Source organism: Phalacrocorax aristotelis, chromosome 1 (assembly GCF_949628215.1).
Source record: "Phalacrocorax aristotelis chromosome 1, bGulAri2.1, whole genome shotgun sequence".
NCBI classification, from domain to species: domain Eukaryota; kingdom Metazoa; phylum Chordata; class Aves; order Suliformes; family Phalacrocoracidae; genus Phalacrocorax; species Phalacrocorax aristotelis.
The window spans coordinates 154,908,032-154,923,234 of record NC_134276.1 but is presented as its reverse complement, the minus strand read 5'-3'; the positions used below and the strand labels follow the sequence as shown (position 1 = coordinate 154,923,234).

Sequence of the window (15,203 nt, the reverse complement as noted above, 5' to 3'; positions counted from 1 at the left end):
GGAGAGAACAGTTTATGGGTGTAGCAGGGTGTGCTCTTTCTGGTCTGTCCGTGCTGTAGTCCTCTCATGGGAGAGCAAATCCTGCCTTGCTGAAAAGCTGGATCTGGATTCCTTCCTCACTTATTTCCTTGATAGGCTAGTTGCCTGCTGATAGTTTTTTTTGAAACTGCAATCCTCTTAAATCCCATGGTTTCTCATAGTTACCTTTTGTTTAAAATGTGCGAAACAAGATCCATGCTAACATTGGTGTACTTGCCAAAATTTAAGGGAAGCTAATTCACCTCTTCCATTTAACCATATGAGTTAGGAAACCATATCTTCAGCATATAAGCAAAATGCTTTTTGGCTATGTAACAGTCCTTAAGATAGGGGAAAAATACAGTTGTTATTCTAAAAATTGGTCTCCTTATTTTGATTCATGTGAATCTCTAAGATACGACCCCTGCCAAGAACTTTATCCTTGTCTTCTTTTTCCTCACCACCATTTAGGTTCAAGTGAAAGTTGTGAAACTCCCCCCTGTGCCAAGCTCAGCTGAGGAACAAAACCTACATGAAAATAGTGTCATATAGATGTTACATAGCCCACATAAGTCCTTTCAAGCCCACGTAAATCTTTTCATTTAAGTGGTGTTCTTAAGAGACTGCTGTAGGTGCTGGGTGAGGCTGAGCCTGGAAGTGGGAGCTTCTGGGAGAGTAGTCTATGTTAGGTCTCAGCTTAAGTTGCCTAATGTGGGATGCAAAGCATCTGAGCGATTCGCTGTCATGTCGTGATCTCTGCTGTTTAAACACGAGGTTGAAGTGCTACAAGAAAGCTAGGTACTTTCCCCAGCTCAGTGATTTGTGGAGCTAACTGTAAACTAACAGCATGGAGGCACAGAGGAGGGTTTATGTTCCTCACTTTAAGAAGTAAAGAGCAGTAATGTGTATAAAAAGGCATATTTATGTTGTAAAGCAGCATATATAATAGCTTTCCAAAGTACAGAGATAGGCATCCTTAGACTTTGCTGCATGTAATCACAGATCCTCAGCTGAATTAGTGATATCAGTGTACCCATCCTTATTTTCTTGGCAGTCTGGGACTCTGCTTCCCAGTCATCTCTTTGAAATAGGTTTCAAAGCTGGTTCAGTAAATACCAAGCTTCATGGGAGTATCTTACTGTAAGAATCAGAAGATGTACATTCATATAAAAGAAACCTGTCCATGGCATAGCCTTTGCTGTGCTTTTTCTTTGGCTTGACAGCAGTGCTGAGACAATGCTTTGTTCCGTGAGCTATTGGGTCATCAGTGAGTTTTTACTGATAATTGCTGTCTCAGTGACTTTTTATTGATCATTTAATTTCTGCCTCCAAACAAGCAGGAGCAAATATTTTTCAGCCCTTTTAACCTCCTTAACTTTTCATTTGTGCTCTGTTTCCTTCTCCCCTGTGGCCAGCCCAATGCAAATAGGTGGACAAAAAGATTAATAGAAGCAAGGAGATGCCTTCCTCCTCGAGTGCCCTGTGGCTTGGAGACTGTTATTAATAGCTGAAGTAAAAAAAGTGTTTCATAACCATCCTCTTGCTCCAGCTTCCTTGCCCAGCCCCCTTTCCTTGGTCCCTGGAGAGAAAGTGTGAGCTCATCACTTTCCAATGCAAATTCAGCTTTTGGTCTCATACTTGGATTCTTTTCTTATCATGGGTGGAATATTTATCTTCTGCCAGCTGGTTGCTTGAAGCAAGCTGCTATTTGCTGGGATATCGACAGAGCATGTGGGGAACAGGCCTGGCAAAAGCTGTTCAGGCACTTTCTTTTTCCTTTACTCTGAAAATGGTGCTGTCTGCTCAGTGCATGCAGACAGGTCTGCACCTTTATTTTTACTCATACAGTGGTTAAAAGAAAACGTAGATATTTTGGTGTGGAAACAGAAGTTGAAACTGAAATGTAGGTGTTTCAGTCTGAAATATTTGGAAGTCCCTGTGTGGAATCTGGTCACCATACAGCCCACACATGTCAAAGCTGTTGTGTCCGTCTGGAGATCCCTAAGCTTCCTGGATTGATTCCATGTCTTGTGCACTTTGTATCTAATTTTTTTCCATATCTCTAGAGACTTAATGGATCAGTACTGAAAGTGAGCTGGCAGGCTTTCATCCCTAGATGACCTTAGTTTTACTAAGCTAGAGGCTCTGAGAGAGCCTTTATTTGGCAGTCAGGTGATATGAACTGTAAAGGAAAAATGGGAGGAAAAAAGAGCAGGGAAGTTCTGCTTGTCACTCTGAAAAAAACTTTGCTCAATTTCCTAATGAAAATCTTTAAGCCATACATTCTGTTAATGTATTTGCTGGATATGTGCCATTTCAGGGATGAAGTATTATCTTAGGAATGTCTCATCCTTTCAGTGGCTGCCAACTTGGTCAATACAAGCAAGCTTTTCCTTCAGGTAAAACAAATGATGCTGTTATCTCCTGACTGCGTTGTGCTGACGTTTTCTGGTGGTCAGTAAAGACATCTACGTGTAAAAACCAAATTTAGGTGATATTATATCATAGTTCAACAGAACTCTACATTGAAATATTCTTTTGACAATGGCAGCCTGGCAGGCTTTCTTATTTTTACCCAATAGGGAAGATATAGGTGCCTAGTATACTAGTAAGTACATTTGTAGTAAGTACAGTTAGCAAATTGTTTTTTAATTTTTGTGCAGAAAATTGGCTCTGAAGCAAAGAGCTTGCAAGGGAGCAGAACCATTTGTGAAAGTGATGTGGCTGATGGTTTTGGCTGGAAAAAAACACCATGAAAAATTGAGAAAAATGTCAATGTTTTAGAATTTTCAAAATGAACTTTTAAGACTTTCAGTTGAAAAAATTTTTAAAATTATTCTTTAAACATGTCCAAGATAGGTTACAGATGAGTTCAGTTTTGTGGACATACAAACCTTTTCAGTGGATCTGAAATTCGGGTTTGTTTTTCCTGGTTGTGTCCCTCCTGTTTTTCAAGGTGGCCTTTAAACCCAAAACACAGACTATGTTTGCCTGCCTGTGTTTGAGAGCATGGCTGATGTATGCATATCAGTGATAACCACAGTACTTCTTCCACTGCACTAGGAGGGAAGGAACTGCAGCTCTACAGAACTTGACTGCAGACCTGTGCTACTTGCTCTGGTACTGTTTGTGCCGTGGTGGCTGTTCCATATATTTCTCCAGTCTTGGAGATCAACCGTCTAGGTAGATAAGACAGCTTTTCTAGAGCTGTCGTCTCTCAGGGCTGAAATTCCTTTGGCAGTCCTTGCTAGGATGATTCTAACTGCAGAGATACACACAGTGTATGTTAGATCTACATTTGTAAATAGTGTGGTACAACAGAGGTGGATTTGTAACAAGCAGTTGATGCTTAGGACCTAACGTTCACTTTGTGTGTGCTTTCAGGAAGGGGATGTTACTTCAGACTGGCTCTGCTTTTGTACCATTAATTGAATTCCCATTTGCTCATCTTCCAATCTAGCTTTATTTGTGAAGAATCTAGTTGGCTTGGTCTTACATCACATTGTGTTATGAACCAAAGCATGATAACTAGAGATGATCAAGAGGTCACTTTCAAAAGTGCGCTTCTGATACATACTGAGTGTTATCATAGACATATTCATTGTCTCTCCCAGTATGTGACCCTTGGATCTGTCTGTGAATGGGGGAGGGGATTGTATCGCATTCCTCTCTGACTTTTATATGAAGCTGTAAATGGAGAGTAGAAGCTGATAGTGCACTTCTACCTGCTAGTAGAGGTAGCAGCTAGAGGCTAGCAACTTTGTCTTAAACCCAAAAGTCACAAACCCCAGCCCATCAACTGATGCATCCCATCAACTGAAGGGATAAATCACCTCTATTCCTTGCAGCCCTCAGCAAGCAACCACCAGTGTCAGAAGTTGTTCCACTTTACCTAGGACAAGTAGCAACAAGTCCTACTGGCAGACCAAGCTGAACCTCAGTTCAGGATGATGCCAGAGCCAGCCTTGAACAAATATGATCTCCTGTTCTAAAAATTTGGCCCATGCTGCAGCTAGAAATCTATCTTGAGCTCCATTAATTAGAACATTGGCTTCTATTTATGCATGTAAGTTAATGAATATTCATCAGACATGTTGATTAAGATGATGTCATTTGCATATTCTTCCTAGATTTTCAGACCTTTACCCTTAGGTATTCTACTATTCAAGATATTCATGTGGCACCAAGGGAGATTCTGATTAGGTATTAGGGGAAAAAAAAAAATTCATAATGAAGGTGGTCAGATGTTGGCACAGGTGCTCAGTGATGTTGTGCACTTCCCTTCCTGGAGGTATTTAAAACTTGACTGGACAAGGTCGTCCTGAGCAATGTGAGCTATCTTTGAATTTGATTTCAACTTTGAAGTTGTTCCTCTTTTGAGCAGAGGATTGGGCTGGTTGACATCTAGAGGAGCTATCTAACATAAACGATTCTACAATTAATGCAGAAGAAAAATGATCCTACATTTTTGGCATTAATGTATTTATAGATGGGCACAAATATGTAACCAGTACTTCCATGGTTAGTATTATTCCAGAGGTAATGAAATAATCCTGTTAAGTGTGTCACAATACTTTCTAATGAAGTCTCTGCCTTCATTAAGATGATAGTTACTCATCATGAGTTCATTACCTGGTCAGCATATCTGATTGCAATTATGTCAGCAGCTGGTCAAGACAGAGCCTAATTTCTCCTCCTACTTTCCTCTAGGCTTTAGATGACCAGTTAATGCATGCTAAAACTGCAAAAACAACCTTGCCTATATTAAGGTACCTCCAGATGAGTTCTGATGATTCATATTAAATGATTTAAGAGACTGAGCGCAGCACACACAGCTGAGGGAAGTAATTCTGAAGTTGTACCAGCCTGAATGGCCAGGGCTGGTTTGGAGGCTGCATAAAATGCCAGCACAATTTAACAATGAACTTTTTCCAAGGGAGACAAGACTTTTAAGACTAAGCATAACATATATATGCTGTAGTAATTGCTTTGTGTAACCTGATCCTTGCCCTAAGTGTGATTATAGCCCCTGGAGATGTTACTTAAATGTTATGCTAAAAAATCCTATAAACTTTCTCTGCTCTACAGATTTTCTGAAAATAATGTGAAACACTTAGAGGCTAAATGACCAATCTACATCTTTTGTCTGCTTGGTATGGATATAGTCACCCAATGAGGGAACAGCAACCAAACTACAGGATTAAGGCAACCTTTCATACAGAAGGCACTTTCTCATAATGAATAGCAAATATATGTAGTGAGTGCAGTTTGCAAGCCAGAGGCTAAGATTCCTTTTGCTAAGAAATGTTTGTGTAGTATTTCTCAAACAGATTTGTAAAAATTAAAGCTAGCATAAGGGGTGAATTTTGTTGAATAAATTGCTTGCTATGAACAGTTCATCCAGAGGTACCTACATCACAGAAGAAGGAAAAGCTGCCTGAAGGTAGCAAAGGCTCAGAACATCCGTGTCTTTTCAGGGAAGCTCATCATATCAAAAGCCTTGACAGGAAAAGTAATAAAACAAATATTAGCTGTACAGCTGGATCCTTCTTAGAAATCAACATACCCATTCTTCTCTTGTAGTATGTACCACCTGGTTTCAGATCTACCCATGCTACAGAAAGCAAGGTGACTGTCATGTCAGTGTTGGCTTGTGAAGTCTGGAATGGCCATGCTGTAGCTCATCCAGAGTGAGCTGCTGGCTCCCTGCCTCTGAGATTCCTGATTGCTCTTACCCAAAGATTGATGCAAAGAATCTTAGAGTAGGAGAAATTCTTATGTGTAGCTGTGAACCCTCCAGCTACTAAAGGTAACTTGTTCACAGGCATTGGGCTAATCTGTACCTGAACCTTATGGATGGTTCCACAGTCTGCAGCCCTGGAAGTTGGGGGTGGAGGGAAAACATGAAATCTTCTAGTCCTCACAGGCAGGAGGGGAGTATAGTCAGATAACCTGTGTAAGTAACTCTTGTGTGTGCCATCCTGGGCCAAATCTGAAGTGACATTACTGACAGTTACTTAACTGTTCTCACAGATTACGAGTTTCATGAAAGACTGTCTGAAGGATTACTTTCTGCTGCCACCTGTCAGATGAGTTGGTCTGTATTGTGCAGAAGACTAAACTACATGATCACAGTGACAGTGTAGATTCCTGAAACTCAAGAACCACCTTTGCAAAAGCCAACCTGACCTCACAGGGCAAATGCCTCTGGGCACTTCTGAGATCCAGGTTTTAGGACTGATGCAACGAATACCCTGGTAGCATTTTGAATTTTTATTCTAGTTGTTAAATAAACATTGGGTAAAGGCTGTTTCTTGGAGCAGTTTGAAAGTGTTGAAATATTATATTAAAAGGTGGGTGGGGCTTTCTGATGGAGAAAGGCAGTGGTCCAAAAGTTCTGAAGAAAGTTGTCTCTTTACCCACCAGACAAATACAGTATGGATAATAGCAGTATGACCTTCCTTTTAATTGATCTCAACCCTGTTCAGCTTAGAGTGGGAGAATGGTTCAGTCACCCCCTGCGTTACAAAACAGTTTGAGGGATCTACCTGGGTAGTGTTTAAAGCCTTAGTAATGCAGTGGGAGCGAAGTTTCACTAGCAGCTGAAATAACATCAGGATATTGGGATGGTTTTGAAAGTTAAATAGGAAGGAATCACACAATTTTTCAGGTGATATTCCTGCTATAGGGCAGTTTAAGGATTTTCCTTGTAATAGAGAAGAGGAAATATTATATAATAATAAGGTGGTAGTGTAGAGCAATGCCTATCAGATATGGGAGGGGAGCTGAGCAAGTAAGTGGATCAGTAAGAGTGGTATGTTTGATGCTGTGACTACTTAGCTGCTCTGGATGAAGCTATTTCTAGTTTCCTTATCTCAATATTACTTGCCACCTGAACTTTGCTGGAAGAGGGAGCTGCCAATGACAGTTACAGCTGCTGAATCCCCTCTGAGCTTATGTGAAGATGGCAGGCAGTTTTGCTCTGCATGGTTCTAGTTTCATCTTCCTGCTGATCCCTTTCCTAGCACTCTATCTGAAGATGTTAGCCACTTTTCTTTAGGATTTTCAGCAAACATTTCCTTTTGATCGGAAGAATATAGAACATACTGCGTCTGTCAGTGGAGCAGCTTCGTGGTTGCTTTGTTTCTTGTAGCCAGCTATAACACTTGCTATGGCAGCTGCCTAGGTGGAAATGCTTGTGCACTGGTTTACTCTGTAAATATTTTTCCCGGTTACTAGGGTGAAGTGCAGAGCTTAACTTCGTTTGGTCTTTCAAAGTTAATGCTGAAGGCTGGAGATGCTCCATAAATTGCAGTTACCCTACTGAGGGTATGGAAAGTGTAATTTCTGTGTTACTCTTCCTTCCCCTTCTGTCCCAAAGACTGGAGCTGTTCATAGGTATTCATTCATCTGAAGGTAAGGATTTCTTAAGGTATTTCTGAGAGGACTTTCCAGGAGAGCAGGAGTTCTGATCCCTGCTGCAGTCACTGCTTCCTGCTTTCCCAGGAACCTCCAGGAACTGGATGTTTGGGGGTCTCAAATGTAGTTCTCTTCTGTGTGGGACAAGCAGGGAAACATCTTGAAATATGAAAATATCATTGCCATAGACTCATCTTTTTCCTAATTTTTACTGGCAGGTCCAGGCAAATGAGATCTCTTTTCTAAGTTTCAAAAGCTAATTGTCACCTCTAGCTAGATATATGCTGATGCAATTGTATTAACTCAGCAGGGTCACTCCTCTACACCTGTGAGAGAAGGTTTAGATAAATAGTTCATGTTTAAATGCCAAGCAATCATGAACCTTGTGAGTTCAGGCCATGAAAATCTTGATCTTCCCATTATGATCCCACCTGCCTCTCCTATGAGCAGTGGCCATGTGGATGAAGATGGTTGCATGCTCTCTCCAGTGGTTGCTGCTGTTCTAGAGTCTGAAGTAATTGAAGTGCTGGAAGCTAGTAGAAGACAGCTCTGAAACATTTTGACCTACATTCTCCTGAGTGTATTGAACTCAGTGTTCACAGGAGAGTTTGATAGCCTAAAGCCAAAAGGGCCCATTAGCTCATGCAGGCTGACCTATGGATAACAGACCATTACATTTCATCCGTTTATCCTTTTATTGAGCCCAGTAACTAGGATTAGACTGAATTATTTTGAGCCCTTTAACAAAAAATTAATTAGGCTTATCCATTTTAGCAGTGAACCTATGCTTAATGCTTCAGAGAAGGGTGAAAAACCAGGAGAAACATCCTTGTCTATCTGACCTGGTGGTCTGTTTCCCCATGTAAGGCAAATAGTGGGACAATTCCCAGGTACAAGTGAATTCTCTGTGCTCTGCTGAGCCCTGTTGAGTGCATACAGTGGCTAGCCCTGAGACAAGTTGAGACAAGTAGTGAAAAAAGGAGAATGTATTTCACCGTGTACACTGAAGAGCACTTTACCTTCTGGTCCCTGCAAACTTTTGGAGTCATAACATTTATTGGCTAATAGCATGTTATTCAGAGGTGGGAACAGTGTTGAAATATGTTGTGTGCTGAAAAGGAGATCATCACGGAGTTTACTATTCAAATCTGCATGTACTTCAGCTACCATTGAACCATTGTCACTGCAGTTGTACTCTTAGTTCTAGACAGTCTTTAAATATGTACTTAAGTCTCTTTAGAGCCATGGGGATGTAAGCATAAGACCAAAATTATATATATGGTGAAGTGAAGACCTGAATTCAAACCATAATCTCTTTCTTCTTTAGGCTTTGGTGATATGATAGTGAACAGCTCACTGCATTACTACTAACAGTATTTGCAATAGGAATAAAAAGTCTGATGGACCTTGCTAGAAATTAGCCTCTTTGGTGTAAGAGGAGGTGCTTTCTCCTGATTACTTGAAAAAATCACAGCAAACAGAACAGAATTTTTTTTTCCTTCTGTATGCTTTTATTTTGAATCTTGGCTCTGTACTATTCTGTATAAATCTCTTCTCTGGGCAAGTATCTGATAGCTTAAAGATTATTTTCTGATAAATAAGCATTCTCCATTTTCTTGCCAAAGCTTCTGATCCATGAAACCATCTGAACAAAAAGGGATAGGAAAACTTATAGGAAAGCAAGGTTGTGATTTGGTGCTTTTTTTTACAGCTCTTTGCACACTAGCTGTCTTTTTTTAAATACTGCTCTTGGTTTGAAACTTTAATTCTGGGCGTACATTTGGTGCCCAGATGGTACAGACTCACACAGAAGCCCATCACGCTGTCAGGGCAGGCGGATACATATGTAAATATTTTGCCTTTTTCCCCTATAATATTTGGCTTTGTCTAATGTAATTGCTGCCAAAGGCAGAATGTGAAGAATGCTTAAGAGGAGCAAACAATGAGGACCTCAAATGTTTGTATTGCACTAACTTTGGAAGATGCTAGTAGACTGTGATGTAACTAATAATTTTGTTATGGGTTTTCTTATTCATGCTGTGAATTCATGGTGTATGATCTAAGTTTATACCAAATAATATTTTAAAACCTGAGGTAGACACCTGTATTTCTAGTGGCATAAAAGCATATTTAACCCCTTGGAGCTGTCAATATAAGGCTAATGGCTCTGCCTTTATTAGTTCAGGCTTGACAGTAAATATTCTCTACCTGTCTCTTGGTGTATAGCATTCTTATTTATATAATTCATTGCTTCATTTAATTTATTCTATTGAGTGCCCGTCTTAATGTATTTTTAATACATAAAAGCATTTCTAGCTTCTCTGACCAGTGGTAGCTAGTAGCAAACAGTGTGGCCAACCACATTAAAGATGCCTATTTAGTTATTAAAGGCCTGATCCAAAATACCGTAATAGTAATGGAAAAATTACTTCTGTGAGCTTTGAATCTGACAGCTTAGTGAGAAGGTCTAATAAAACCGGTGTTAGTTGAGGAAGCTGGCAAAATGGATGTAGGAAACCTTACTGTTTTTCATCAATGTAAGAATAGTTGCACTATGACAGGTTTCTGATCAGGTGCAAAATATGGTTAGGCTATAATTAATGGAAAGCATCAGGCTATGCCAGACCCTTTCCTCTAAGGACACTAAGCAGAGAGATGCCAGGAGATAAGGGTCTGGAGGTGTGATTATTTAGGGGAGAGAAAGAAAAGGAGAATGTATTAATGTGACCAGAAGGCAAACAGAAGCAGCACGTGGTGATTTTTTCCACGGAACATAGATGAAATCCTGACTACAGGGGGAAAAAATTGCCCATTTCAGCCATTCATGCTGCCATCTGAGGCTCATTATTCAGGGGTACAAAAAATTCTGTTTCTGAGCCTGCTATGAAAGTGTCTGGGTACCTTCAAGAAACATACCACAGCCTGGCACATATCCTTCTATTTGTCTTGCTTCTGAAGGGAAGGTCCAAGATGTTTGCTTTCTGTATCTCCTGGAGTATGGGCATTGAGACATGTTACTGCACAATAAGCCAGGATGATTTTACAGTTTCTACACAGTAAATGCTGGTATTCTTGCTGCTAGCCCATGGTTGGGAGAAAAGAAATGAAAGAAGGGGTGATTTGCCACATATATATCTGATGGTGAAAGCAGACACTCTGGCAGCTACAGCAGGGCCTTTGGTGTATCAAGTTTGGATGTGACCTTACCCTACAGGTAGCTTATGCCTGTCATGGGCCAGAGATAGCACTGGGTGTCACAGTGGACTGATAGTAGGGATTGCTTTGCTCCTAGTCTTTGCTTTTGGTTTTCCAGTCCATCTAGTCTGCAGCTGGGATGAAATGTTGCATTCACTTAATAAACTTTCTTTTTTTGCGTTTTGCCCTTCCCAGGAGCAATTGAGCGGTGCACATACATCAAGTACCACTACTCCTCAGCGACCATTCCCAAGAACCTCACCTACAACATCACCAAGACAATCCGCCAGGATGAGTGGCATGCCTTGCGTAAGTGCTGCTGGCTTTTTTTTTCTGTTATCCTCACGTGCAGACTAAGGGAGATACTTACTGATAAATGAGAGCAAAGACTTTGACTGACAACCTGCTCAGAGCCCTCTTCTCACACACAGTGTGCCTTTGTAGCAGACTGATCAATTTGTTCTTAGGACCTATGTTTTTGTTTCTGCTGCTGACTAGAAATTCTGCTGAGGCATGAAAAAGTGGTGGTGGGTAAGAGGCATTCATATGCAGAGATTAATATTGAATTAAATACAAAAATGAGTAACAAAATCAATGCCCTATATTTTAATTCTAGAATGCTCTGTACGTGAGCGTATTCTTATGCAGTTCATGCTGCTGCTGATTTTCCTGCTTTCAGCAGAATTCATGGCTGGCTTTTATTGTAGAACATGTCCTGCTGCCTGCAGCTCCTGGGTGAGTGTGGCATCACTCTCCTTTGAAGATCTAGAAAGAGAAATGCTGTACCCTTTAAGGCACAGGGAAGGAGCTTAGCCTTTAGTGATAATTGTAGCCACTGGTCACCGACTTGTAACACTTGCTGAAGCAACAAGATCTGACAGGGATGGAATTGCCTTGAGATGTACTGGCTGTCCTTAAAGCTTTTTTCTTCTCATCCTGGAGATGGAAAAGGGTTTTCACTGATTAAATGAAAGAGGTAGGATATTGCAAGGAAGTATGCCGCTGTAACTTGCTCTTGTTACGACATGGGGACTAATGAATATCCTGAGCTTCCATGTCTCACTGGAAGCAGTTAACAGCTCCCTGAAGATGGCAGGGGTTGAAGAATTCTCATTCTAACTGAAAACCTTCAAAGGTGGTAGTGGGCATCTATGGTCTGGACCATGACCACTTGAGAAGTGTGTAAGACTACTGGTATTCCCAGGGCTTTCTGCCCCTGTTTCACTCCTGCCTTATGTAGCTGTTGCTTTGGGAGGGTCCTTTTAAACTCTGGGAAAGAGAAGGTGTGATGATACAGCTGATTTCCTGTACTGATAAGGTCAGGCCTGGTTTGAGACTCATTGGTTCTTGTAGACTGGCATGGTCGAATCTGGTAAAGCATTAAAGTTCTAGAAGGTCTTGCTAAACTCTTTTTTTTTTTTTTTTTTTTGACATTTGTCTCTATGTGGATAAATACATATTCTTATTGTGACATGACAAGGAAAAGGAATATAGAACTCGTGCCTCTCTGAAAGTTGTAAAAGGCTGGTCTTGTAAAATAATGTGCTGTGCTCATTTGTCCCTAAATCAGAGGATCAGGTGGTTGGGTTCCCTTAGGTTTTCTGCTACCACCTGTCATCTCTGCTGGTGTCAGTTTTATGTCAACATTGCTCATCCGTGGGCAAAAAGAAATGCCCCCATGCGACACACCCTCTGTTAGAGTTCATAGGGCTTGTGGTTTTGGCTGTGTATGTGTGCTTTTGTTACTATGCTGAGCCACAATGACTTCTCTGCATCCACCCACTGGGAATCTCACGGACTAATCCAGGAGTTATTGTCTTAAAGAAGTTTGTCTTTATTTTGGCAATGGCTCAGGTAAAAGGCTATTCTGAAGCTGTATTTGTAGTTCTTCAGCTTAAATAAAAACACTAATATGACTGGCCATGTTAGTCCCTTGGTGTGTGCATCCTTGGGTGGGATCAGCAAGTTCCTGAGCCTGGTGTGTGGGCAGCTGATGGAAGCCTTCAGCAGGGCATTTGTCAGTCTCCAAGGTGGCAGTCTAGACACACTGTGCTCACACACTTACATATCTGATTTGGTCTGAGGCACTTTCAGGGTGAGGCTGTTTGTTCCCTCCCCAGGGAGGGAACACTGAGTGTGTGGGTGTGCATGCATATTTCTGACAAAGATTTTCTTGCTAGTTCATGAGTCAGATAAGTGTAGGTAGATGTAGATAAAAATTGAAGTTTGAATCCTCCTATCTAAAAACAGGAAAGGAAAGAAATACTTTTAAGCGCTCTTCTCCAGAGCAGTTAGGTGCATAGTGTTTGATACATGGGTTAGCCACCGGAGGATGTGGAGGTTACTGCACTTAAGAATGAACTGAACCTATATGATTATTTACTGTGTAGGAACAGAGACCTTGCTGTTTTTCCATAAAACATCTGTTTTAAAAGACCGGGGTAATAGCAGTCTTTTCAAATCATGTTTTTGTTGAGGGGGATTTTCTCCCTTTAGAAAACCTTTGCAATAGAGTAGACATAAAGTGGGGTAATACTCTAAGTCCCTTAAGTTACAGGGACTTTCTGTAGTCCCTGCCTTGGCAGCTGACCTGGTTCTGTACCTCTGGACTAGCTTCATCCAGGGCACAGCTACTTCGTCTCACCACTGCTCATCCTGAGGCAGAATAGCATTTCCAATGCAACCTGGCCATTAGTTTCTTCTGAACTATTCTCTGTTCAGAATTTCCCTTTCACTGAGTGCTGTGACAAACAGTGAAGGAACAGGGCCCAGGCCTGTTGTTCCTTATGTTCTTGCCATAGGTAGTTTCTCAGATCTGTAGCGTAAGATGGAAGAAAGGGAAAAAAACCCAACCCAAACCAAACAAAAAACAATTTCCTGATGAAACACTGGGGCAAAATGGCATCCTGGAGAATTTCAGAGGAACTAGAAAGGTGATATCAGAGTGTCTGGTCACCCTGCTAAAGAAAATACCTTTTCCAGGCTGAAGCCACTGCTGTCCTTTGATGTATCTGTATTTCAGTAGTGATTATTTTCCTCCCCGGTGCATGGGCAGCAAACCGTGGGCCTGGGAAGGAAATCAGTTGCTTTGTGTACTGGGTGGAGGAGCAGAAGAGCAAAGGCTCTAGCTGTGCCCAGCAGACTGCTTTTTTTCAGACTGTCAGGCAGGACTGATGCTCCAGCAGTTTCTCTTGAATTGCAGGAGTGGGTGAGGGGTAATTTGAGGCTGAGGACACCATGGCACCAGCCAGTGCAGAAAGCAGATATTCCTCTAGCTGTGCTGTCAGCTATGCTAGGAGAACCCAGGGGAGTAGCTGGACCTGGAGGAACGGTGGAGACTGACTTTATAATTTTTGATTTTTATCTTTTTTCAATGTTTGACATTTTCAAGATGGAACCTTTGTTCCAAATTGATTGCCTATGGCAGCATGAGCTGGGGAAATCAGACTTCACTTCCCTGCAGTCACTTCCTCTCAACTCTCTCTGGTTAAACAGGAATGGAAGGAAGGACGATTGTAGTATTGCCAGCTCTGGCCTGTCAGGAGATAAATGTTCATCTAATTAGACAAAATGAGTGGCTATATGACCTGGGAGGAGAAGGGAAGGAAAGCTGTGTCCAAGAACTTTGAGCACAAGTAACTGTCTCTTTATGGAAGATGTCAGTGTGATATGATGGAGTCACTATTAGGTATTTACCCTGCCACATCTTGGACCCAGTCTTGTGCACAGAAACTTGGCCCATAGTTCTGGCTTCTGAAAAACTCCAGCTGTATTGCTGATGCTTTTAAAAACTGAGATATATATTATTAGAACAAAAATACAAAAAAATCTGAACAGTTATATATTTATTTACTTATTCAGTTCCATATGTTTTATGCTGTTCTTGTAGGTTCACTTTCAGCGTGCTACAGACGTGTGTTCACAAAACATGCGAAAGTGATCATGGAAGGGGTTTGAGCTGTGGAGTATGGTATAGTTGTTGGGAGGGGTGAGAGGCATTTTCAGGTGATAGAATAAGCACTTTAACTGGATGCTTGCACTTCAAGGAAGTTGACTGTAAGAAGGAGGTTATGTTGATGCTAATTTTCTTTTGTCTTATCCCCAAAACTTCAGGAAACCAATTTCTGGTATATTATGGCAAAGAAGGTGAAAGGCTGTGCTTGCTTTGAAAATGGTAATACCACTAAGGCAATGAGAGCATGTACTATATTCAGTTTGGCATCTTCCGGGAGTGAACAGTGCTGTTCTCTAAAGCCACTGTGGGGGGTAAGGCACTCAAAGGCCAGGGAGTACTTAGTCTACTGGCTTACTCCCTGGAGCAAAACAAAACCTGTTGGGGTGATGCTGTCTTACACCATCAGAAGGAATGTAGGAAAGTCTTTTTTTTTTTTTTCTTTTTGCAAACTGGCTATAGACAACCTGGTCTCTAAATTGATCTGATGCAGTCTAAGAGACAAGTGTTTTGTGAAAAAGAGTAACAACAGCATAGATGGTCTGTAGGCAGGAATTTTGAAGTATGCTTAAGCCCGTTATCTACGCTTTGTTGTCTTGCTGGGAGAGCTAGGATTAAA

The 15,203-nt window shown here is 41.2% G+C and overlaps 1 protein-coding gene across 3 annotated transcripts in view; it reads left to right on the top strand.

The window, feature by feature from the left end:
* The window catches only part of TMEM178B (transmembrane protein 178B), a 250,212-nt gene that overhangs the window by 50,876 nt on the left and 184,133 nt on the right, over positions 1-15,203 (top strand). For all 3 annotated transcript variants that reach the window (XM_075117064.1, XM_075117056.1, XM_075117046.1), the window contains exon 2: positions 10,828-10,941. In XM_075117064.1, the coding sequence (XP_074973165.1) occupies positions 10,828-10,941 (114 nt within the window). The remainder of the gene's footprint in view (positions 1-10,827; positions 10,942-15,203) is intronic.